General features: G+C 45.0%; 1 protein-coding gene across 1 annotated transcript in view; it reads left to right on the plus strand.

Moving 5' to 3' along the window:
* Positions 1–26,416, plus strand: part of JPH2 (junctophilin 2) — a 115,786-nt gene that overhangs the window by 16,569 nt on the left and 72,801 nt on the right. Inside the window, exon 2 of the mRNA XM_084854011.1 lies at positions 4,590–5,373. Coding sequence (XP_084710137.1) covers positions 4,590–5,373 — 784 coding nt within the window. The remainder of the gene's footprint in view (positions 1–4,589; positions 5,374–26,416) is intronic.

A 26,416-nucleotide genomic window follows, 5' to 3' on the forward strand; every position in this document is an offset into this window, starting at 1 on the left:
CTCTCCCCCACCTCCGTTTTGTACTTTTGGAAACCTGTGGGTTTCCCCAAACATGCTGATACCTACCTGTTGTGCAGGGATGGTGTTATTTTGTCTACAGAAGGAACGTGATTTTGTCTACAGGAGGAACATGATTTTATTTTGTCTACAGGAGGAACATGATTTTCCTATTAGTATGATTCCTCCTTTCCAACTAGCCCCCTTAAAGAAAGCACATCCCTCTTGTTAGTGCACCAAGTTAGGAACTACTTCGGTGAATTATGTCTGTGTAAGTGAGGCAGGCATTCTATCCCATTTGTACAGGTGTTGAAACTGATGGGAGAGAAGAAACTAAGGGCACAATCCTATGCATGTTTAGACAGAAACAAGTTCTACAACTCCCAGCATCCCCCAATCAGCATGGCTGGTTGGGGAATGCTGGAAGTTGTAGGACTTTTTCTATCTAAACATGCATAGGATTGCACGGTAAAATATTTGTAGGTAAGAACACAGGAACTTGCCTTATCCTGAGTCAGGCCCTTGGTCCATCCAGCCCGGTATTGTCGACACTGACTGGCAGCAGCTCTCCAGGGTTTCAGGCCCGCATTTTTCCACCTGTACCTGGAAATGCCGGGGATTGAACCTTGAAGCTTCTCTGTGCAATGCAGGTGCTCTACCACTGAGCCATGGATCCTCCCCATTGCTTATGGGGGATGCCTGTGGGGGATGCTGAACTTTGCAGCTTGGGGCGCAGTCTTGTCCAGGTAGTCGGCAACCTCCAAACTCGGAGGCTGCCGAGTATCCAGTGCAAGGAGGGAGGACAACAGCGGCTCCGTGCTCCAGCCACTGTGCATTTCTGCTAGATGGGTGATTCTGCCTGTCTTAGCAGCATTGCCTCAGAGGGGGAGAGAAGGAGGCTGGGGTGGCCATAGGAAATGGCGTAAGGCAACCGTCCTGGTCCCTTCCCTGCCCTGCCCCTGGGAACGCCCCCTTTTCCCTGTCTCCATGCTCTGATTTCCGAGTGCCGAGAGGTAGCCAGCGCAGTTCTCTCCACACTGCCTACAAGGGGTTGGGGAGGGAACAGGGAGTGCAGTTTCCTATCTCCGAGCTCAGAGCTCTGTCTCCGAGCTCAGAGCCAGGAAACCAAACTATCCTATGCCCGCTCCCCATATGCTGTCTGGTGGGAATAAGATTGCTCTTCCTGTGCCTGAATGTGCTTTTTTCCTCTCCCCTCCCAGTCCCCTTTTCTTTTGTGTCATGTCTTTTAGACTGTAAACCTGCGGGCATCGATGGTCTTATTTCTTATCTTTGTAAGCCGCCTTGGGAGGTTTTTTGGTTGAAGGATGGGATAAAATTGCTATAATAAATAAATAAATAAATAATCCTATATGTTATGCCCCTCCCCACTGCCCAATCCTAAAACTCACCTATTGAATTGTGGCAGTTCCATATTGGCAAAGTCAAACCACATCAACAATTCCTGTAAGAATTTATTTATTTATTACATTTCTATACCACCCAGTAACCAAAGCTCTCTGGGCAGTTCACAGCAATTAAAACCATAAGATACCAGATGATAAAATACAATATTTAAAACTTTAAAATTCTACAAGTGTATATGCCTCTATCTTAGAGCGGTCATGTGTAAAAGAGCCAGGCCATCCAAAGGTAATTATAAATAATAAACTTCTTAGTAGTCATACTTGCTAAGGGCTTCACCACGCAAGGCTAACATCCCAAATCCTTACTGGGGCTTTTGCCTCTGGATTCTTTTTGGGATTAAGATCGGCTCCTTTAGACAGGTAGACGGATGCTTTGAATCACAGACTTCCTTTCTCAGGAAGTTCTATATGTTTCATTTTACAGCTACTAGATTGCGCTTTGGTTATAGCACAACTCCGTCTTCACACACAGACAATATATCGGATTAACGTTCCTTATTAGGTTATCTCCGATCTTTTAAAAAGCAGGATAAAGGTCAGAAAGTGCAGGAGGTGCCCTGGAAGTTGACAATGTCATGTAAAGGACCCAAAAACTTCCATGAGTGACCAATCACGAGTGTGCAATAAAAGCCTCATGTAGAAATGCCCCAAATCTACACCTGACACATTTACCCATTCTTCCTGGGTTGCACCTGCACAGCACTGTGTCTGTGAGCTCTACTGTTCTGTCCCAGAATTCCTTATGAAGTTCCAGAGGATTTTGGATTGCAGCTCTCAGCTTGTTATGGTCATTAGCAGCCAGTTGAAAAAAACACCATGACACTGAAATTGAGTCAAAGTAGATTCAGAATTGACAAAATGAAGTGCTACTTTTCTTTACACGATGCCTATGGAATTCACTGCCCCGAGATGTGATGATAGCTGCTGGCTTTACAAGTGAATTAAGCACACTTTTGTAGGACAGATCTATCAACAGCTATTAGCAACTATAACTACATGGGACATCCAGGTCCAGAGACAGCATACCGTTCTGGGTGGTGTACAGTAAGGGAGGGCTCTTGCCTTTATGCTCTGGAAGCATCTAGCTGTGGCCACTCCTGGAAACAGGATGCTGGGCTGAATGAACATTTGGTCTGATCCAGCACTGCTCTTCTTGTGATCCAGGAAATGAACCTTAGAATCCCTTGGGATGTCCTAGGGCAGGGGTGGGGAACATCAGACCTGGGGGACAAATCTGGCCCTCTGGGGTTCTCCAAATGGACCCTTCCCCTTCCCATAGTCTCAGCCCATTACCCCCAATCATTGATCGTTTGATGGTTTCCTGGCTTTTGTGCAGATATTTCCCCATTCTAAAAGGTTGAAATGCCTCTCCTAAGGCTTCATTATTGGCAATGAGAGCTTTAAGTGAACATATGATATTTTTGGTATATTTTGGTCATGTCCCTTTTGCCTTTGGCTCTGTCCTTTTTGCTTTTGGCCCCACTCACCACTGGAATGTGGCCCCTGAGAGCATCTCTGAAATTGAATTCTGCCCTCTGGCTTTAAGAGGTTCCCCACCCCTGTTGTAAGGGATTGTTAAAGCTCATCTCTTGGATTCCACACTGTTGCCATTTGTGGGTAGGGGGTCATTTCTATGAAATTATGGCTGAAGTCCACTCTCACCACTCTCTTTTTCCTGTCCCTCCATGAAATGTTGGGTATGAAGAGCAAAGGCACTCCTGAATTATATAAATACGTAATTGTCTTTTAAAGAGGTGCGTATATGTAGCATATTGTATGTCACCTGAGTTCCACCTTCATTTATACAATAACATATTTTCCAACTCTCTCTGTTTATTAGGGACAGTCCCGATATTCTGATACCTCTCCCTAGCAAAACATGTATTTTGCCTTTTGGAGAGATGTTGGGAGCAGGACCCTTGCACTAGAACTCTTCAGGAATTGGCCCCTTCTCTGGAGGCCTCTAGAAGCTGAACCTCTGAGTTGGGGACAGATGCATCTTGACCTGAATGCACATGCTTACAAATGCATGCACATGGACACAAATTGCCAGTATACACTGCTTTCTTTCCATCATCCATAAATGCCTTGCCAGACCGTAAATGTTGCTAAACATGTTTGAGTTGCAGAACTGCTGTTTTTAATAGGGAAGGCCTGTGTGTGAGCAGCATCCTGGTTGCCAAAACAGAGAGAGGCCAAGGTCAGAGAGGCCATGTAGTATACCTTGGTGAGCCGCATGTGGCCCACGGGCTGCACCTTTTGCTCTCTTGCTCTATACAAACCATATAGTCCAGCATTCTGTCCACACCATGGCTGCCCATGGGAAACCCACAAGCAGGACATAACTACAACAGTACCCTCCCACCCATGTTCCCCAGCAACTGGTGTACATAGGCTCACTGCCTCTGATACTGGAGTTAGCACATAGCCATCAGGACTAGTAGCCATTGATCGCCTCCTCTGGGCATTTGTCTAACCTCCTTATAAAGCCATCCAAATTGGTGGCCATCACTACGCTTATGGAAGTGAATTCCATAGTTTAACTATATGCTATGTGAAGTAGTCCCTCCTTTTATCTGTCCTGAATCTCCCACCAATCAGCTTCATGGGATGACCCCATTGGGTTCTAGTATTATGAGAGAGGGAGAAAAATGTCTCCCTATCCACTTTCTCTGCACTATGCATAATTTTGTACACCTCTATCATGTCTCCTCTTACTAATCTTTTTTCTAAGCCAAACAATCCCAGATGTTGTAACCTTTCCTCATAGGGGAGTTCCTCCAGTCCCTTGATAATTTTAGTTGCCCTTTTCTGCACTTTTTCCAACTCTTACCGCATCTTTTTTTGGTGCGGTTACCAGAACTGTACCCAGTATTCCAAGTCTGGTTGGACCATAGATTTGTATAAGGGCAGTATGATATTGGCAGTTTTATTCTCATTTCCTTTCCACATTTTGTCTAACATGCAATTTTCCATTTTCACCACAGCCCCACACACTGTGCTGACATTTTCATCGAGCTGTCCACCACAACCCCAAGATCTCTTTCTTGGTCAATCACTGCTAGCTCAGATCCCATCAGCTTATACTTCAAGTTGGGATGTTTTGCCCAAACATGCATTCTCAGGAAAATGTGATGTATCTAACTCAGCACTTGTTCTTGATTCTAGGTACTTACCAAGGCCAGTTCACCAACGGCATGCGCCATGGTTATGGCGTCCGGCAGAGTGTCCCGTATGGCATAGCAGCTGTAGTCCGCAACCCTCTAAGGACCTCCCTTACCTCCCTCCGTAGTGAGCACAGCAATGGCACCCTGCTCCAACATGACTCCCCATCAGCTCACCTGGAGAACATTCCCATGACGCCTACAATCATGCGGGGTGGCTTTGCTCTCAGCTTGTACGCAGATGCAGATGCTGGCAAGCTGAAGAAGGGAGGGCTCTTCAGGCGGAGTTCTTTGTTTGGGAAGCTGAAGAAGTCGGACTCCAAGACCTCTTTGGCCAGCCAAAGGAGTAGGCTCAGCTTCCTCAAGAGTGAGAGCGGCATGAGCTCCACAGGCAGTGATGCTACCTCCACAGCCAGCCTGGGCGAAGGAGTGGAGGGAGAGGACTTCCCACCATTTGACGCTGATATTGATGCCACCACCACAGAGTCCTACATGGGTGAATGGAAGAATGACAAGCGATCGGGGTTTGGTGTGAGTGAGAGGTCAAGCGGCCTGAAGTATGAGGGGGAATGGCTGGATAATGTACGGCACGGCTACGGTTGCACCACATTGCCTGATGGAAAGAAGGAAGAAGGGAAATACCGAATGAACGTCCTTATCAAAGGCATGAAGAAACGGGTGATACCTCTGAAAAGTGCCAAGATCAGGCAGAAAGTGGACCGGAGCGTGGAAGGGGCTCAGAGGGCAGCAGCCATTGCCAGACAGAAATCAGAGATTGCAGCTTCAAGGTAAGAGCCTGGAGCTCCAAGTTTACTGTGTGGAGAAGCCACAACCCAAAATTTCATTTTTAATTGGATGGGTGTTTGCCATTGACAATAAAACCTAAGAAACTGACATATAGGCAGATAAGATGCACATTAAAATCAACCTCCGTCTATAGCAGATCTCGGCTTGGGCATATGAGCAAATTGTAAAATGCTCAGATACTGAGTAAGTTCACCCAGGAGGCAAAACTTTGTGGGTGAATAATTTTGTGCTCTATTATGTTCTAACATACCTGCTAAAAACTGTGATGGATGGAGAACTTCAGAAGGATAATGAAGGAGGATTCCTAGGGTATGACTGATTTTTTTTTACAGTACCTCATGATTCATCTAGCTGTGGAAAAAGTGTGGCCTGCTAAGCCATTTCTGGCAGCTCACCAGACCCCCCTGCACCTACCCCTGCAGTGGTACTTCCCATCCCTTGCTTATCTCCTATCTCTCAAGGGCTAGCAAGGGAATCTCTTCTCTTATCAGACATTGGAGATAAACTGGGGAGAGGGGGCTAGGGCGCTCAGGTAGTGGTGCTAAAGGGGTGATCCAGGCTGGGTTGCTGCAGTTGTCTTTCTTCCCCAGCGACCCAGAAGCAGCCAGGATCACTGCTTTAGTTCCACAGTGATGGTACTAAAGTCAGGATTGGTTCAATGGGGCAGCTTTCTCCCTTCCCCAGTAATCCAGGCTGCCCCCTGCCAGTGTGTGTGTGTGTGGGCATGTCTCCCCCCCACCAGTGTGTGTGTCCCACCCCCGTGGGTGTGCATACATGTGTGCCCCCCCCCCAGGGCCAAAGAGGTTGTGTACCTCGAGCTAGATCAAGAAATGTTCATTGTCAAGGAGCAATGGGTGTGGGAATAGCTCTTTGGGAAGCAATGGCTATGGGGAAATCAGCCAAAATATCAACATATGAAGTTGCCTTATAACTGAGTAAGACCAATCTTTCCCAAGTACCTCTGCCTGACAGCAGTTTTCCACAGTCTTCGGCAGAGATCATTCCACAGCTTTTTAAAACGAATATGTGATTTGTGTGCCTAGAGGCTGCTACAGCAACACAGTTGTGCTTTTCCATTTTGTGTGCACATGTTTTGTTGCTTGGAGATGCATTTCTATACAGAAGAAGCCTACGCAGAGTGGCAGAAAATCCCCAGAATCCCCTAACGCAGAAGCGTGTTATATGCAAGCTTCACTCAAGAGTCATCATGAACTCCAACAAACTTTTTTGGGAGTGAGGGATATTTAACGAAATCCACTAAGAACAAGAGAGAAAAAATCCAGATGCGCAAACACAGACTAGCAGTCCCCGTTAGTAATGTCATATTCAGTGGAGGCTGGTGGCCCCGATTTCAGTGGGGCTATCAATCCATTCTGGGTTTTAGTCAGAACCAGCCAGAACTCTAAAGGAGCTATTCAAGGTGCTGAACCTATTTGGGGAATAGGTTTTAGCACCTTGGATAGCTCCTTTAGAGTTCTAGTTAATTCTGATTAAAACCCAGAATCGATTCACAGCCCCACTGAAATCAGAACCACCAGCCTCCACTGGACATATTTGATATTTACTGGCATTACTCTGTCCTTATCATAACATTTACAACTTCACATGACTTGTCAGGAGTCCTCAGGTTCTAGAATGATTTCCTTTATCTTGAAAACCTTGGTGAAAACTGTATGGAGAGTGGCGGGGAGGAGGGAGTGTCTCTAGCAGGGGGAAGAGAAATGGGTACACTTGATCAGGGTTTAGAGTTCTAAAACCCGACATTATTAGTTGGTTGTTACATCAGCTAACGTAATAAAACTTTTGCATGACTTGAATTTTGAATTGCTCAGGTTAAAAAGTTTTAACGTAATAAAACTTTTGCATGACTTGAATTTTGAATTGCTTTTGATGCAGTTCCAAAAGAATTCCAAAATTCTTTTGGAACTGCACATTTGTCTTTTGGAACTGCACATTTTTTGTCTGGTTTCACATTTAAAAAAGCCTTGGAACTTTCCCACCTAGACTCTTGCTATCCTTTAACTGGCAGCATCAGAGACTGAATCTGTGGCCATGGAGTGTGTTCTCTACCACTGAGTACCAGTTTTGAGGGACAAGAAACTAGAAAAGCCATCAGATTTGTGTCCTGCTTCTGAGATTCTGAACAATCTGGTTGGCTAGTGTTAAAAACAAAATGATGGATCTAGATCAATCTTTGGTGTGTTCCATCAAGGCAATTCTTATGTTTTATGTTATATTTCAGTAAGCAAGTTTTGCAGATATCCAGTGCATTCCTAGGACCAACAGATTATATTTGTGCATTTCTGGCTTACCTTAGTTCCCCTGTTGGTATCAGGCTAGTAACTTGCCCTCATATGTAGAAAATAAAGCACAAAAGGAAATCTTGCAAAACTGCAAGAAAAAGGCTGAGCAATTGGGATATCCAACGAGTAAACAACTACAAAGTGCACAAACACATTAACGTTCATATAACAATTAAAAAAAATAAATATAAACAGCTTAATGACCATTCTAAGAAAGTATGTGTAAATTACTTCACAGAGAACAAACTGACAGCCTGCTCTAAGGTGAATATGGATATGGTCCATATTTACCTTAGAGCAGGCTGTCAGTTTGTGGACAATTAGGTGTGGACAAATATGTGAAGTTAGATTTCGCTCATTTTCTCTTTTTTCAAAAGTTACGTTCATTTCATCTCACTTCTGCATCACTTTACGGATTTTTTTTAAAAGTCTGCACAAAAATGTGTCGATTGGGTTGGTTTCAGATTTCATCATAGTTAGACTAGGCCACTGAAATCAATGGGACAACTTATGATTAACGCATGTCTGTTGATTTCAATAGGCCTATCTGGATCTAACCTGTATTTTCATGCACATTTTTCAAAATGTATGCATTTTTCCAATTATACACATTTTTTGCAGGTGATTTTCCCTACGATAAAGTATTCTAATGCGAACCTCTGTAATGTACACTTTTTGTGCACACTTTTCTGAACTATATGCATTTTTGTGTGAACAGAATGCTGGACTCGATGGACTGTTGGCCTGATCCAGCAGGGCTCTTCTTGTGTTCTTGTTGTTGTTGTTGTTCAGTCGTTCAGTCGTGTCCGACTCTTCGTGACCCCATGGACCATAGCACGCCAGGCCTTCCTGTCCTGCGCTCTCTCCCGGAGCGTGCTCAAGTTCATATGCATTGCATCCGTGATGCTATCTAGCCATCTCATCCTCTGCCGTCCCCTTCTCCTTTTGCCTTCAGTCTTTCCCAGCATCAGGGTCTTTTCCAGGGAGTTTTCTCTTCGCATTAGGTGGCCAAAATATTGGAGCTTCAGCTTCAGTATCTGTCCTTCCAATGAGCACTCAGGGTTGATTTCCTTTAGGATGGACTGATTTGACCTCCTTGCAGTCCAGGGGACTCGTAAGAGTCTTCCCCAGCACCACAGTTCAGAAGCATCAATTCTTCGGCGCTCAGCCTTCCTTAGAGTCCAGCTCTCACAGCCATACATTACTACTGGGAAAACCATAGCTTTGATTAGACGGACCTTTGTCGGCAAGGTGATGTCTCTGCTTCTTACTATGCTGTCTAGGTTTGCCATAGCTTTCCTCCCAAGGAGCAAGCGTCTTTTAATTTCATGGCTACAGTCACCGTCTGCGGAGCCCAAGAAAGTAAAATCTGTCACTGCTTCCATTTCTTCCCCTTCTATATGCCAGGAAGTGATGGGGCCAGATGCCATGATCTTCGTTTTTTTAATGTTGAGTTTCAAACCAGCTTTTGCACTCTCCTCTTTCACCCTCAACAAGAGGCTCTTTAGATCCTCTTCGCTTTCTGCCATCAGGGTGGTATCGTCTGCATATCGGAGGTTGTTGATAATTCTCCCGGCAATCTTAATTCCGACCTCTGATTCATCCAACCTGGCATTTCTCATGATGTACTCTGCATATAAGTTAAATAAGCAGGGTGACAATATGCAGCCTTGTCGTACTCCTTTCCCAATTTGGAACCAATCGGTTGTTCCATGTCTGGTTCTTACTGTTGCTTCTTGACCCTCGTACAGGTTTCTCAGGAGACAGGTAAGGTGGTCTGGTACTCCCATCACTTTCAGAATTTGCCACAGTTTGTTGTGATCCACACAATCAAAGGCTTTAGCGTAGTCAATGAAGCAGAAATAGACGTTTTTCTGGAATTCTCTTGCTTTCTCCATGATGCAGCGAATGTTGGCGATTTGATCTCTAGTTCCTCTGCCTCTTCGAAACCCCGCTTGTACTTCCGGTAGTTCTCGGTTCGCATACTGCTGAAGCCTAGCTTGTAGGATTTTGAGCATCACCTTGCTGGCATGTGAAATGAGCGCAATGGTGCGGTAGTTTGAACACTCTTTGGTGTTGCCCTTCTTTGGAATTGGAATGTAAACTGACCTTTTCCAGTCTTGTGGCCACTGTTGAGTGTTCCAGATTTGTTGGCATATTGAATGCAGCACTTTAACAGCATCATCTTTTAGGATTTTAAATAGCTCGGCTGGAATACTGTCATCTCCGCTAGCTTTGTTGTTACTAATGCTTCCTAAGGCCCACTTGACTTCACTCTCGAGGATGTCCGGCTCAAGTTCAGTGACCGCACTATCATGGCTATCAGGGACATTCAGATCTTTCCTGTATAGTTCTTCTGTGTATTCTTGCCACCTCTTCTTAATCTCATCTGCTTCTGTTAGGTCCCTGCCTTCTTTGTCCTTTATCATGCCTGTCTTTGCACAAAACGTTCCCTTGAGATCTCCAATTTTCTTGAAGAGATCTCTAGTCTTTCCCATTCTATTGTTTTCCTCGATTTCTTTGCATTGTTCATTTAAGAAGGCCTTCTTGTCTCTCCTTGCTATTCTCTGGAACTCTGCATTCAGTTGGGTATATCTTCCCCTTTCTCCCTTGCTTTTCGCTTCCCTTCTTTCGTGAGCTACTTGTAAAGCCTCATCAGACAGCCACTCGGCTTTCTTGCATTTCTTTTTCTTTGGGATGGATTGAGTTGCTGCCTCCTGAACAATGTTACGGACCTCCGTCCATAGTTCCTCAGGCACTCTGTCTATCAGGTCTAATCCCTGAAATCTATTCCTCACCTCCACTGTATATTCATCAGGGATATGATTTAGGTCATACCTGAACGGTTTAGTGGTTTTCCCGACGTTCTTCAATTTAAGCCGAAATTTTGCAAGAAGCAGCTCATGATCTGAGCCACAGTCAGCTCCAGGTCTTGTTTTTACTGACTGTATGGAGCTTCTCCATCTTTGGCTGCAAAGGACATAATCAATCTGATTTCGATATTGACCATCTGGTGACGTCCATGTGTAGAGTCGCCTCTTGTGCTGTTGGAAAAGAGTGTTTGCTATGATCAGCATGTTCTCTTGGCAAAACTCTATTAGCTTTTGTCCTGCTTCATTTTGTACACCAAGGCCATGCCTGCCTGTTATCCCGGTGATTTCTTGACTTCCTACTTTAGCATTCCAATCCCCTATGATGAAGAGGACATCTTTTTTTGGTGTTAGTTCTAGAAGGTGTTGTAGGTCTTCATAGAACCGATCAACCTCAGCTTCTTCGGCCTCAGTGGTTGGGGCATAGACTTGAATTACTGTGATGTTGAATGGTTTGCCTTGGATTTGTACTGAGATCATTCTATCATTTTTAAGATTGTACCCCAGTACTGCTTTTCCCACCCTTTTGTTGACTATGAGTGCTACTCCATTTCTTCTAAGGGATTCTTGCCCACAATAGTAGATATGATGGTCACCTGAATTAAATTCGCCCATGCCTGTCCATTTTAGTTCGCTGATTCCCAAGATGTCAATGTTCAATCTTGCCATCTCATGTTTGACCACCTCCAGCTTACCTTGATTCATTGATCTGACATTCCAGGTTCCTAAACAATATTGTTCTTTACAGCATCGGATTTTCTTTTCACCACCAGACACATCCACAGCTGAGTGTCCTTTCGGCTTTGGCCCAGCCGCTTCACTCTTTCTGGCGCTACTTGGAAATACCCTCTGCTCTTCCCCAGTAGCATATTGGACACCTTCCGACCTGAGGGGCTAATCTTCCGGCGTCATATCTTTTAGCCTTGTGATACGTTCCATGGGGTTTTCTTGGCAAGAATACTGGAGTGGGTTGCCATTTCCTTCTCCAGTGGACCACATTTTGTCAGAACTCTCTGCCATGACCTGTCCGTCTTGGGTGGCCCTGCACGGCATAGTTTATGGCTTCACTGAGTTACGCAAGCCCCTTCGCCACAACAAGGCAGTGATCCATGAAGGGGATCTTGTGTTCTTAATCTGGAATAATTTTTGAAAAGCAAAATCAATTTGCAGGGCATTCTTTCTTCTTTGATGAAAAAAACAAAGCTGTGCTCGAATGTAGGAGAAGTCTCCTAGACTGATTTGAAGAGGCCGTTTACAAAGACAACAAATGACGTTTTGACTTGGCTGCTTCCACTGTATTTCCAGTTACTAGCAAATGTATCATGTAATCTAAGTATGTGTTTATGGACTTTTGTGAGATGGGTATTTACATTCTTTTGAATTAGAAGCTTTTAAATGAACTGTTTGTCCAATGGATATTTACAAGTCTTGAATACTGTACTGTAATGAAATAAAAGACTCAGGTATTTTGGTTCGCTGAGTCAGAAGAGCTCAGCCATGCTTCTATACCAACAGTTTCAAGTATCAATTAGGGATGTCAGAGAATTCCGCCACGGATCTCGGGGAGGCCAATTGCCAGCGCATTCGGCCCCCCGAAATCAGTGGCGAAACAGTCTGCCACCCCTCCGCCCACCCCCCTGGGACGGGACTTACCTTGGGTGAATCTCCCCGGCGGCAGCAGCTCCGGCGGCAGTTTGGTGGCGGTGCGGCAGCGGTGCGGCGGCGATGGTGGCAGCGGCTGGTCTTCCGACCGGTTGCCGCAGCCGCCATTTCCAGTAAAAAAAAAAAAACACGTGATAGGCTACGTAAAGATTTACATAGCCTATCACGGCTAGGTTTTAAAAAAATACCGTGATAGGCTATGCAAATGTTTACGTAGCCTATCACAGCTGAGTTAAAAAAACAAAACAAAACTGCGCGTACGCAAATGGCGGCACCCATGGGTGCCGTCATTTGCATTCCTTATTTTGGCACGTGTAGTCTACGTAAACATTTACGTAGACTACGGCGAAAATAAGGGGAACGCAAACAGCGTAGACGCTACGCTATTTGCGTTCCCCTTATTTTCGCCGTAGTCTGCATAAATGTTTACGTAGACTAGACGTGCCAAAATAAGGAACGCAAATGGCGGTGCCCATGGGCGCCGCCATTTGCGTACACGCGTTTTTGTTTTTTTTAAACTCAGCTGTGATAGGCTACGTAAACATTTATGTAGCCTATCACGGCCGACTGCAGGGACGCAAACAGCGGCGGCTATCGCCTCCCAGCCAGAATTTTGGGGGGGAGGGACGGGGCGCCTCCCTCCCGGCCAGAATTTCAGGGGGGAGGGATGGGGCGCCTCCCCCCTGGCCAGAATTTCGGGGGGAGGGATGGGCGCCTCCCCCCCACCTCGAATCAGCTTTCGGGAACAGGTAAGTGACTTTCGTACATCCCTAGTATCAATCAGCCGATTTTATCACTCAGTCTTATTTACATACTTTGTCTCATTCATTCTTTATCTGCGGTTCACATTGTTCCCAAAGCGACCAATGCATAGATGTGTCTGCGTTAATTTTGTGTGTGCAAAGCATGCTAGCTAATATTATTTTCTGCAAATAAAAAAGGAGACGGTTCTGTTAAAACTACTGCCAGGATTGGGCCTAGCATCTCTGCAGAGGCTGTGGGAATGGACTTAGAGTCAGATGAAGAACAGTGTGAAGGGGTGGGGGAGGGACCAGAGCCTCAGGGAGACAGAGACAGGGAAGAATCAGTCCAGGTGCAGACTAATCAGTTGGATTAAAGCCCAACCATAACCTCTCCTTCTGCGAGAACACAGCAACTGGCGGGAGGAGGTGGACACCACAGATGCAAAGATCAGACACTGGGTCAAGAAGGAGGAGCAACCTAGGGAAGTAAAGTGTTCTACAAGGTTGGCCCATCACAAGGGGTCTCTAGGGGAAGACCCTCCCTGAGGGCAGGACTGAGAAAGTCTTTCAGGTTTTGTGCTGCAGACTGGCATCAGATTTGCAGCAACTTTCTCTGCTAATAGTGGTGCATCCCTCAAAGGGATCTTTAGTAAGCTATTTAGTGTTGTGCCAGCTTAATCAGGGATGTTACCATTAGGTTGCCATAGGATAACAAGCTCTATAAATGGAACTGCCGATGGACTGATTGATTTACATAATAAAGCCTATTTACTTGGATATTGACTTCTTTGTTTGATGACAAACGTGCTGGGAGGGCTTGGGACTTGACACCAGGTAGAAGAATAGAAACATCTTCATTGATTTCTTTTAAATATATTCATGTTTTAATTATTTTTTTACCCCTACTTTGGTTACAAATTCAGTGAATGTCTATATCAGAGGTGTTGAACCTTATTCCCAGGGGCCAAATCTGGCTCTCCTGGGGTACCAATCTGCCCCTCTGGGGTTCCCCAGATGGCAATGCCTCCTTCCCCTGGCCCCACCCCTGCAACCCCTGATAGTTTGGTGGTGTCCCAGATTTTACAGTTATTCTACCCCCCACGCCCCAATTCTAAGAGGTTGGGATGCCCCGAAGGCTTTGTTACTTGTAGTAAGAGCTTTAAGCTAAAATATGCTGGCATTTTGGGCATTTTGGCCCCGCCCTTTTTGCCTTTGGCCCCACCCCCTTTTGCCTTGATCCCTGACCACCATTGGAACGCAGCCTCCGAGAGCTTCTCCAAAATTGAATTCTGTCCTTGGGCTGAAAGAGGTTCCATACCCCTGGTCTGCATATCTTTCTTTGTCCCTAAAGAACTATTTCTGGCTTTTGCTAAGCGGACATAGTTTTTTTTTGATGTGGCCAAGAATCTTCTGTTCTGTGCACTCACCTCTTACCAACGCCAACAGTAGCCTGAGTCATCATATGAATGCTCAGGTGCCTATTGCAAAGTGTACAGAACCCAGAAGACAAAATCAACAAGAAACAATCCCCATTAAAATAAAGGAACTGCACAAGAGCCACTGCTTGTGGGCTTGTGCTTGTGCAGGAGAACCTCCTGATGGATTGTGCTCCTAATTTGGTCTGCAAAGTGACATGCACAGTAATTGTGTTATAGAAATAATAAGAGTGGGACTTGCAGAGTGGGATTCTGTTCAGGATTCCAGCCACTGCACCCCAATCCGAATTTCTCTTTTCCCACCCTCCAACTATCAATCAGTGTTCCATGGCCATTAAGCAAACTCAGGCCTCATTGGGCTGGGTTTTTTGGACTCCTCCCTTTCTTTTGAATGGATCTTCTTGAAGCGGAATTTTATTTTATTGGGTGTAGATTTTAGCACACTTTCCCCAAAGATGTGATCAGCCTTCCCCAAAGTTGGCGCCCTCCAAATGTATTGGACTACAATTCCCATCTGGCTGGGGATGGTGGGAGTTGTAGTCCAACACGTGCGTGTGCGTGTGCCAGGTTGGAGGAAGGCTGCTTTAAATAGTCACCCCAGTCTATCATGGGTCATATGCATGTGCAAGCCCACTTCTGCATGCACCACTGATGTAGGTGCATATTAACATCCATGCTAGTTCTGTACACCTTAGGGTTATCCCAAGTTAGAGGATTCCTTCCTCTTGTTATTATTTATTGTTTATTTATTGCATTTATACCCCGCCTTTTTTCCCTTGCAAGGAACCCAAGGCGGCTTACATTACCCTCCTCCTCTCCATTTTATCCTCACAACAACAACCCTGTGAGATGGGTTGGGCTGAGAGTCTGTGACTGGCCCAAAGTCACCCAGTGAGCTTCCATGGCCGAGTGGGGACTAGAACCCGGATCTCCCAGCTCCTAGTCCAACACTCTTGCCACTACACCACACTGGCTCTTGTGCATGGATGGTGCTGTTTTGGCTACATAACTGACGGCACTCACAGTTTGAACACTGAAAATATTATTATTTAATAGATTTATATACTGCTGTCCATACTTAAAATAGGTCTAAGCTCTTTACAAGAAAATTAAAAATATTAAAATACATGGTATGCATTAAAATAGAATTAAAATACATAATACTAAAACATTTCTATGAAACATTAATAAAAAACATTAAAACCAATTAAAAAACACTGCAACACATAATTACAGACAAAGTGACTGGGCAGCATACTCAATCTGGGAAGGCCTTGGTAAAGAAGGGGGCCTGTAACTGGCACCTAAAACATGTTGTAGTTATAGAATGGAAGAAACAGCAACAATATTAATAAAAACATTACAGCAGAATCTTCTGTAAGTGATTTATACATCTCCGTAAAGTCTTTAAAAAGGCAGCCAGCGGATCTCAGGGGTAAGAGATCTTGCCGCAGAAAATGTCATCACATGCTTTATTCTATCAACTAAACTAATATTCCTGAGAGGTATAATCAAAGAATTACTGTTTTGACTAAGGGCTTCATCCTATTATGCTGTTTTGTATGGGGCTAGAGCAACCTGAGTATAACATAAACACGCATTGTTGTGAATGGCAGGCATGCCTTCAACTGCCACTTTCCATTGTAAAATACATGGAAGACAGGATTAAACTATGGAATTCGCTACCACAGTATGTAGTGATGGCCACCAATTTGGATGACTTTGAAAGGGGGTTAGATAGATTCCTGGAAGAGAAGGCTATCAATGGCTACTAGTCCTGATGGTTATGTTCTACCTCCAGTATCAGAGGCAGTATGCCTATGTACACCAGTTGCTGGGAACATGGGTGCGAGGGTGCTGTTGCACTCGTGTCCTGCTTGTGGGTTTCCTGGTTGATTGCTGGTTGGCCACTGTGTGAACAGAATGCTGGACTAGATGGACCCTTGATCTGATCCAGCATGGTTCTTATGTTATTATTAAGCCCCCCCCCCATCCTTTTTTGTGTGCCTTGCTGAGAAATGTGGATGTATAATTCACAACCAAGGTTACACATAGAATCCTAGAGTAAGGGGGTCTACCTAGTTCAGCCCTGCTCAGTGCTGGAAATCTAGAATGAGAGCATCCCCTACAAATGGCTGGCCAGTCTCTGCTTGAAGACCGCCAGCAAGGGGAAACCACCAGGACTCTAACTATTTTGGTTCCATTGTTGAACTGCTGTTACCATCAATGGTCAACTGAAATCTACCGTCCTGTAACTTAGGGTGCAATCCTATGCATGTTTAGACTGAAAAAATCATACAACTCGCAGAGTGCCCCTGCCAGCATGGCTGGTTGGGTGCATGCTGGAAGTTCTAGGGCTTTTTTTCAGTCTAAACATGCACAGGATTGCACCCTTAAGCGCATTAGATCTAGTTCTACTATCTGGGGCAACAGAGAACAAGTCTTTGCCTTCTTCTATTGACAGCTCTTGAGATATTTGAAAAGTAGCATCATGTCCGCACTCAAGTCTTCTCTTTTCGAGGCATACTCAGTTCTTTCAACCTTTCCTCATAGGACTTTTCCATACCGCTGACAATCTTCATTTCCCTCCTCTGAATCTGTTTGTCTAAATCCTTCTTGAAAATCGGCACCCAGAACTGAACGCAGTGCTCCAAATGAGGTCTGAATAGATAATGTGCAACTATTACTTCTCATCACTTGGAAACTGTGGTCCTATTAATGCAGCTTAATATTTGAATGTGGAAGGAAGCAAAGCTGACAGATTCATCTGTCTCTATAAAAAAGATAGAGCTGTGTACATCTGTAGGATTGCCACAGGAGATGCTCTGATATTGCTAATTCTTTGCCCATGCTTTCTTCTACACATAAAGCATCGGAAGGCAATAAATAATAGCACTGGATCTGTTGAACTGCTCCACAAACACTAGGCAGTTTATAAAAGAATCATTTTTTTTTAGTATGCACTATTTACACTTCAAATCAAAGGGGGAACTCTCTGGCGATTTACATCAGAGATTGGAATGCAGTCCCAGGAGAGGGGGAACTACATCCCTCCCTTAGCACTGCTTGGACATAATTTCCTATTAAGGAAACTTTTGAGCAAGGGGAAATAGACAGATGGAATCGTTTTCCTCCTCCCTGTGTCTTGTACAAATGCAGCTGCTTGAGATGTTGGAAAGAGGGTCTATAATTTCCACACGAGTTGCCTGCTGTTTGTCTTTCTCTTGTGGATTAACTCTTAGTGCAAAGACCAGGTTTCTTTCCCTCTAGATGCAGCCAGAGGCTCCATTTATTGTTGTTGCTGTTGTTATTGTTGTTATTGTTACTATTATTATTAATCAGTTGCCTTTCAAAATAACAACAGCAAAATAACAACCTGCCGAAGGCATTATGTGATAAGTGAGTTGGAATCAAATCAATAAAATATTTTTTAAGAGGTAAAATCAAGACAAGAATATAAATGCTGTTTGAATGTTCTAATATGGTTTTATTGTTGGTTTTTAAAAATGCTATTTGTGTTTTACTTGATTTGTTGTATACCACCTTGGTGACCTTTGTAGAAAGGCAGTATAAAAATATTAGAAAGAAATAAACTAAATAAAAAGAAGTAAAAAAAATTAGCACCTCACTGGCTAAAGAAATAAAAGATTTTGCCTACAACTTAACAGCAGAGACTCAATTGGAGAGAGTTCCGCATGGCAGGCTTCACAACAGAGAAAGCTCTAAGTGGCATCCCCATCAACTTAACATCTGGAACAGATGGGACACAGAGCCATGTTTTCCCTTCTGACCTTAACAAACGTGTGTGTGTGATGTAGCCAAATAAGCTGTATATGATGTGTTCCTATGTATGGCTGGGGGTGTTGAATCTCTTTCAGCCTGAGGGCCAAATTCCATTTCAGATGTCCTGTTTCAATGCAGGTAAGAGCCTCAGTCCAAAGTCATACACAAGAGTTCCAAGGAGGTTTTGCAGGCACAGGCAAGGTCAAAGCAGTCCAAAAGTTGGTTCACCAGTGAACATTTTATCAAGCGTCAAGGCCAGTCGGGGGTATCTGAAAGCATTGTCCAGATGGGTAGCTGAGGGTCTAGCAGCCTGTCAGATCTGGTATCTTGGAATGCCAAGGTTAAGGCACTGTTATTTGCAACAGAGAACTGGCATCTATGGGGCTGAATTTATAGCTGGTTTATCTGCACAGCTGGCTAATTAGGTCAGCGTGCTGCTTTTAAAGGAAGCCCCATGCTGTAACTTCCTTTTGTTCTTTTGCTGCTCACATCTGATTCTACGCCATGCAGGGGGATGGATCAACTCAGGCTCTGCTTCCAGCATTTGGGGAAATTCAGGAACAGCTTGAGAGAGGCCAGGCTGCTCCTGTAACGTTTCCAGGGAGGACTGTCAGCCAAGGCCAAGTTCCTTGTTTACCTCTGGCTGGGGCCCATTGTGCTGGCTCTCCCCCTCCTCTTCTTCCTCAGACGAATCCTCCTCCAGGTAGGGCATGACATCGGAGAAGCTTTTGGGGGCCATATCCCAGTGGTGGGTGGGGCTGAGGGCAAAAGGGGCAGGGCCAAAGGCAAAGGGGTGGGGCCAAAAGCACAAAAAATACCAGCCTATTTTTGCTCAGGGGAGGCATTTCATCCTTTTAGAATGGAAAAAGGCGAAGGGGGTGTGGCAAGCTGGAGAACATACCAGAGCTGGATTTGGCCCCCAGGTGGTCAGGATTTGGCCCGAGGTTCTGCACTCCTACTATATGGTTTGTCTCTCAGCTTCATGGACTAATGAACTTGCTGCTGAGATGTGTCTTTTTTAGTTAAAAGTTGCTCTCTCATAGGATACACAGGATACTCTACTGCAAAGCCAATCTGGTGCTGTGACTAGAGTGTCTGGCTTAGAGTGTAATCCTGTGCAGGTTTAGACAGAAAGAAATCCCACAACTCCCAGCATTCTTCAGCCAGCAAGGCTGACTGGGGAATTCTGGGAGTTGTATGACTTTTTCTGTCAAAACCTGCATAGGATTGTGCCTTTAATTTGGGTAGAAATTGCCACTTGATCACGGAGCTCACTGGTGGCCTTAGGCCTGTTGCCAGTCTCTTAGCTTTATCTGTTGGGTGGATACAATAGGAAGGTCCCATATATGATACCTTGGACCCCTTGGATGTGATAAAAATGTGATGAATGAATGATAAATATTAGTTCAATTTCTATCCTGCCTCTTTCCAAATGGATACAAGGTGATAAAACCAATAAATGCCACAAATAATCCATAAAACAACATAGAATCAGCAGATTAATGTTAGATTTTACACGGCTGCATAAACTACCTGGGATTAAAAAAAAGTAGGACTGCAACCTTCAATTGATTTAGACTTCTGTTGTTTTTTAATTAAAATATTTAGACCCTACTTTTCTGTTTTAAAAATGCCCATTGAATTAGTCAGTTATAAATATTTAGTGATAAAAATGCATGCTTCATTAATTGGGCATTGCTTTTAATAGAAATAATGATAAAAACAGGAACAAATGCCTCTTCTTAGTCAGCACCAGCTGCAACATATATATGCTACTTCTAAAAACAAAGTATGCCAAAATGATTGTTTTATTTACACGTACATTTATGCAGATATAATAGAGGCACACTTGATGTGTGGAGGTACACATGCAGTAACGACAGATTTCTTTGCATGCATAACAGACTAATAATAATAATGATAATAATGCTTTCCCCCCAGGCTTTTTCTGGCAGGCGGCGCCCCATGCTAGAAGCTGGATGAGAGCCCATCCTGCCACCCATAATTATGCTACTGGCTCTTATAATCCTTTTTTTTTTTTTTTTACCAATCACCTTGCTTCCATATAATGCTTGCTTCCTAGGGCAGTAACTTATTGACTTTCTAGGCAGTGGCCCAACCCGAATGCTGATGCAAATCATACTGCACTCATTTGCAAATGGATCAGGACTGGGAGTGTGCTGGAGCAGGGTCTTCCTATGTAGCATCTTTCTGGGTCTAGGTGCTTCCAGACATAGTTTTTATTGTACCATCACTTTGCCTCATTCACAGAACTTTATGGGGGCTCCAGGTGACATCTTCTTCTCCATTTGTACCCTTCTGTGTTTTCCCAGTGTTTGTTCCGTCTTTTTTTTCTATAAAAAAAACCCACACCCAAAACACTAAGGAAGAAAAAATGGAATAGCTGCACAATGCCTCCTGAATGGTAGTGCTAGGAGCTGTCTGTCTGGAAACTAAGGGCTAAAACAGGCATTACTTTAAAACTGTATCTAGCAGCTACATCTTTTTCTTTCTTTTTTTACTCAGAGTTGGTGCAGGGCCCCGATCCAGATCTTAAAAGCCCCCCTACCCCCCCTCCATGCTAGGCTCCCGATCTGCATCAGGCCCCTGTACCCACTGTAGAGTAAAAATGGGAGGGAGACAAAGCTGCTAGGCACAGATTTAAAATAATGTCTGTTTTGGCCCTGAGAGTCGAAATCCATTTTGATAGCCTGTCTCCCTACCATTTTCTGCCCTTCAGGAAAAAAAGCAGGCAAGTAGAGACCTGACCTCTGCACAGTTGTACATTTGCTTTTTGTCTGTTTAAATTCTTGATTCAAAAGGGTCAGGCTTTAAATTCTAGCAGGCATTTCTGTGGGTCTGTATTCCATGTGTCTGTGAAGCACATTGAGCTCCCTCTTAAAATAACGGAGGCGCTCGTCTGCTGAGACTTGAACTGCAGCCCTGGTATCACTTTCCTGCACTCGTCTGGCCAATCATGCTCTTAAGCAATGTTAACTTATATCTCCAGAGTGCTCAGCATTTCATATCTGCATTACATAGGCAGGAATGAGAGTCTCCTTAGGGGACACTGGTGGAGGTTGGTGTAAATGACATACTGAAAGCACTGGAGTCAGCAGAGAAGTCCCTGACTAAATAAGGGAATGTGTAGCAATGGTTTATCAGAGCGACAGGAGAATGCAACAACTGGGAGCCTAAGCTTTCATCCAGTAAAGCACAAACCTGTTCAGGTGGATCTTAACCCTGTGCTTCCAATACTAAAGTAATGGCTTGTGTACAGATTTTGTGCTATGCACAACATCTAGCTTCCTGACAAACCGGACATGTCTTTTGTTTCTTTCCTGAAAAAGGAAGTTTCTAGCCCTCATTATGGAGAACAAGTTTGAATTTTGTCAGTGTGGGATTTTGTTCAAGAGTCCAACCACTACACCCAGACTCCAATTTCTCTTTTCCCACTCTCCAACTATCAATCAGTATTCCATGGCCATTAAGCAAACTCAGTCCTCAATGGGCTGGGTTTTTGAGCCCTCCCTTTCTTTGGAACAGGTCTTCTTGAAGCAGAATTTTATTTTATTTGGCGTACATTTTAGCACACCTTAAATCAGCCTTCCCCCAAATTGGCACCCTCCAAATGTGTTGGACTATAACTCCCATCTGGCTGGGGATGGTGGGAATTGTAGTCTAACACATGTAGAGGGTGTCAGGTTGGGGGAAGGCTGCTTTAAATAATCACCCCAGTCTATCATGGGTCATACACATGTGCAAGCCTACTTCTGCACACACCAGTGATGTAGATGCATATGAACATCCATGCTGTGATGCTCATCCAAGTCCAATTGAATGTATTTTGATTAGGGATGTACAAATCTGTCACTTTTGGTTTCTCTCAATTTCTCATTTTTCCAGTCTTTAAGTTCTGTTTGTCCCACACTTTGAGAATTGTTTCTTTAAAAGTTTACATGAAATTCCATTTTTTCCAGCTTTTGCGCACATTTCTCCTAATATATGCATTTTTGCTTAATACACATTTTTGCAAACAATTTTCCTAATATACTGCATTTTAAACATTATTTTCCTTAATATACACAGTTTTGTACACAGTTTTTGCAAGGGGAACTCCATCGCAAAATTTGGGGATGGGTGAATTTGGATTCCTGCATTGAGCAGGGGGTTGGACTCGATGGCCTTGTAGGCCCCTTCCAACCCTACTATTCTATGATTCTATGAATTTCAAAGGATAACTGAGTTTTGGTTCACATAGTGGATCAAAAGAGTGTAATTATGTGAGTTCGCATTATTGCTATTATTATTATTATTATTAATTAGATCTGTATACTGCCCAACTGGCAAATGCCCTCAGGGAAGATCACAATCCTAAAACTAAACAGTGACCAAACATTAAAATGTGAACTGAATGAATTTCTCCCCATTCCTGATTTTGACCAAACATTAAAATGCAGACTGAACAAATTTCTCCCCATCCCTGATTTTGATGCAGATGCCTATCCTCACCCAAGGCAGCTGGGCTCAACTGGAACTGATTCGGTGCCAGCATTTCCAATAATTCAGGTTATTACAAACCACTCCCACATTCAGCAGTTCCTTTCATCTCTGGCATGTAGCTTTCAAAAGGATTATTTTAGCTAGGAGAGAAATTGGCCAGCAAAAGGAATGCTTCTCAGGCACCAGGTTTTTATTCTGGGCCAGTGGTGATTTGAGACACATGGAACGCCAGTTAGACTTTTGATGTCTTCACAGGGCTCACCCATAGGGCACTTAGTCTAGGCAGATGTGTGTAGAATTCTTCAGCTTACACTGGTCCCTCCCCACTCTTACATGGGGCTGGAAGGGACAGGTACCATCAGCATGGCACAAGAGTGGGCAGAAGAGCCTGTGAGGCTTGGTTCCTCGGTTCAATATCGGGTTCTATGGATAAGCTGGTCTCCATTTATTTAATATTCTGGCATTCCACTCTGTGCTGTATTCTATCCTTCCTCAATTCTGGCTTCAGTTGGACAATTTCTAAAATTAATTCTGGTACTGGAGCATGCATGGTTTGCCACGGCTTTCAGTTCTTTTGGGTCATTTTGCATATTTCCCTGTTTCACCTTGCTTTTTGGCAGTTGTACCTGTGTACCTCCTGCCATGGCTGAGTTGTAGTAGGCAGCTGTCAGAGGGGAACTGGAAAAAGGGTCCATTAATTGAGCCAAGAAGCCAAAGCCAAGGGAAGCACAGAAACACACCAGAATCAGTAAGTCCTTGTTACTCAGACAAACAGGAAGCCTCTTACATCCCTTCCTGTCCAGGAGGGCCGAACACCCAGCCTGGGTGCAAGTCCAGAGCCAGGAAGATGCTCCAAGCTGCAGTTCTGATAGCTCGCCACACAGGGCAGCTGCACACAGAATGAAAGGTTTCTGGTTGTAGCCCCAGCAGCTTCTGTCACATGTGGACATTGATGACACAGGGAAGGATTCAATGGTGTCCATGCGCTAGCACGATTGACATTGTGCTAGCATAAATCCACACTTGCACCACGACAACAGGAAATTTGGCAGTGGCATCCAAAAAGGGGTAGTTACCTTTAAGACAAGGTGTGCCGGGAGAGTGTGCCTTGTTTTCAAATGAACCTGCATTCCTAGAAGTCTCCTGGGAGCGTGATTTTGCTTGAAAACAAAGGAAAATCGTGGCTTTTTTTTTTTTTTTTTTGCTGCCATCCACTGCATTCCCCATTCTACTACCAAGCCCTATTGGTGTTCCACAGCCAGATATTTCTATTCAAGGTGAACCACTCTTGGGAACCTCCAGAATTGTTTTGCTTTTGTCTGTGTATAGGTGTCTGTACATGCGCCAGAGATCATTGCAGAGAGAGCCTTTGGTGCTCTGTAGGGGTTTTTGCAAGTGTTTCCTAGTGCTGTTCATTTGGCTGGTTTCTATTCAGTCTAGGAGTGCAGAACGCCAGTCTGGCTGTGCGGCCCCTTGTGGTTCCTCCAGGGGGTGGGCTTAGCCACCAAGCCCTGCCCCCTGGAGGAATCCGCTTGCAGGGCAACCCCCCACTGCAGTCTCTGATCGGAGATAACAGTGGAGAGTGCCCTGTTGGTATGTGCCAGCAGCAGAGCCCCCGCTATCATCTCTGATCCCCGATCAGAGATAGCAGTGCGGAGGTAGGACGGTGGGCATTGGGACTTGCCTGCACTGCTGTGAGAGTGCCCACTCTTCCCTGCGTGGGCAAGTCTCCTTCTGCTTCGCCTGCCCTGCCTCCTTCCCACAATGGAAGGACGCGGGGTGGGCAAAGTGGCTGAGTTCCCTTTGCTCCTCAGTTGGACAAGCAAAGGAGACTCAGGTGCATCTGCTTCACCTGCTTCATCTCCTTCCTCCATTGCGGGAAGGAGGCAGGGTGGGTGAAGACAGGGCAGAGCTGGCTGAGTCCCCTTTGCTCCTCTGGAGGAGTGACGGGGACCCATCCAGCTCTCCTTTGCTGTGTGTGCAGGGCTTCCCAATTGGGAAAGCCCACACATAGCCAAGCCTAGTCCATCTGGATACCCACCAAAACTAGTTCTGCACCCTGATTTAGTCTCTGTGTTTCTCTTTCTTGGACTACGTTGTTTAATGCAGCCTTCCCCAACCTGGTCCCCTTCAGATGTGTTGGACTACAACTCCCAGAATCCCACAGACAGCATGGGTGGCTGGGGCATGCTGGGAGTTTTAGTCCAAAACATCTGAAAGGCACCAGGTTGGGGAAGGCTCAGTTAGCACTGAGTTGTTTCAGGGCCTGGCTTCATGGGTGATTTGCTGTGGATTGGGACCATTTGGAGGTCTTTTGCGGCACATGACGTTGTGGCCAGTCCGCAGCCACCCTGGAGTTTACCTGTGGGGAAGCTGCATTTTTGCAGAGTACTTCTACACTGTTGTTTTTCTTTAACTCGGCTCTCCTGCAGGTCCGCTGCTGTGTACCCATCCCTCCTCTTTAAATTTGGTATAATCGGGCATTCCTAGGGGTGTGTCCTTCACCTGGCTGTGACCTCAGTGACCTAGGTAGCTAGAGTAATTAGCCTGCCTTTCCAATTCATCAGAGCACTAAAGCGCTCTTCTGTGCCTTCAGAATCGTGCTGTACTTGCTTTTCGCCAGTGGGAGTAACTAACTTCCACTGCCCAGCCCAGCCCGGTTGAGAGCGGTGATTATGCGCTTCTCCGATGCTTGTGTTACTTCGCTGCTTCTCTGCACAGGGGGAAAGGGCTGGCTGGAGCTGCCTCTCTCTGCTAGTGCTGCTGCTGCTGCTGCCTCTGCTGGCACCTCCTCTCCTCCCTCTCCTGCATTCTTTCGTTTTCACTGTATTTCCTTATTGATACAGCGAAATACTGAGGCTGCAGACTCCCGCTCCTAGCCTCCTCCTCTCACTAGATAGCTAGTACTTGAAATAGCGCCGCTCCAGTTTTCTCAATGGGAAAAAGATGCTACAGATTCTCAGTGGGGAGAAAGAAGGTAACAGAGGTTGCAGACTGAGAATGGGTGATGAAGCGAGATCACTGTATTTACTCCCTGGAAGTGCGCAGCTTGGGTTTTATGACTGGGCAACACAGGCGGCAGACTGTCAATGGGCAAAGCAGCTTGATCCCTGTATTTACTCCCTGGAAAAGGAGGAAGGGGGTGGGAGCTCTAACTCCCTGACTGTTGGCTGGAATGGGGTGAAATTCTGCTGGTGAGGCGCTCTCATGGGGATCCTTCAGATGCTGCTGGAGATAATAATGTGGTAGCCGGGCGGAGCCTGGACAGGGGCAGGAAACAAGCCTCTGTCATTGGTTGAGCAGCACCTGCCAGGTTGATGACATTTAGTTCTACTCCCCCAACCCACCCCAGAAGTATGTTGCTTTCAAGCGCTGTATGAATGGTGAAAAGCAGATTTTTAAGGTACGGTACACTCAGCTTTTCTTGCTTTTTCATGATTCCATGAAAATCCGGATAATGCTCCAATGCACTTCTCATTCCATTGTCATGGAGATCCCCTTCAGTTGCTTTTAACTGTTCTAAGTCATTGGCTGGTTTTGTAATTGTTTCTACTATGTGGCTTTGTATGTCACCTTGAAAGCTAGGATTGAGGGCAATAGTACACATTTTAAACTAAAAAGAGAAATAAATCAGCCTTTAGAACTTGGACAAGGTCCAGTTGACCAAAATAAACTCCTGCTACCAATGAGAGTTTGGAAGTTGGTGCATTCGAGGTCTCAGTGC

The sequence above is a fragment of the Heloderma suspectum genome, chromosome 4 (genome assembly GCF_057233095.1).
Source record: "Heloderma suspectum isolate Gila_16-S chromosome 4, 16-S_ref, whole genome shotgun sequence".
Taxonomy (NCBI): domain Eukaryota; kingdom Metazoa; phylum Chordata; class Lepidosauria; order Squamata; family Helodermatidae; genus Heloderma; species Heloderma suspectum.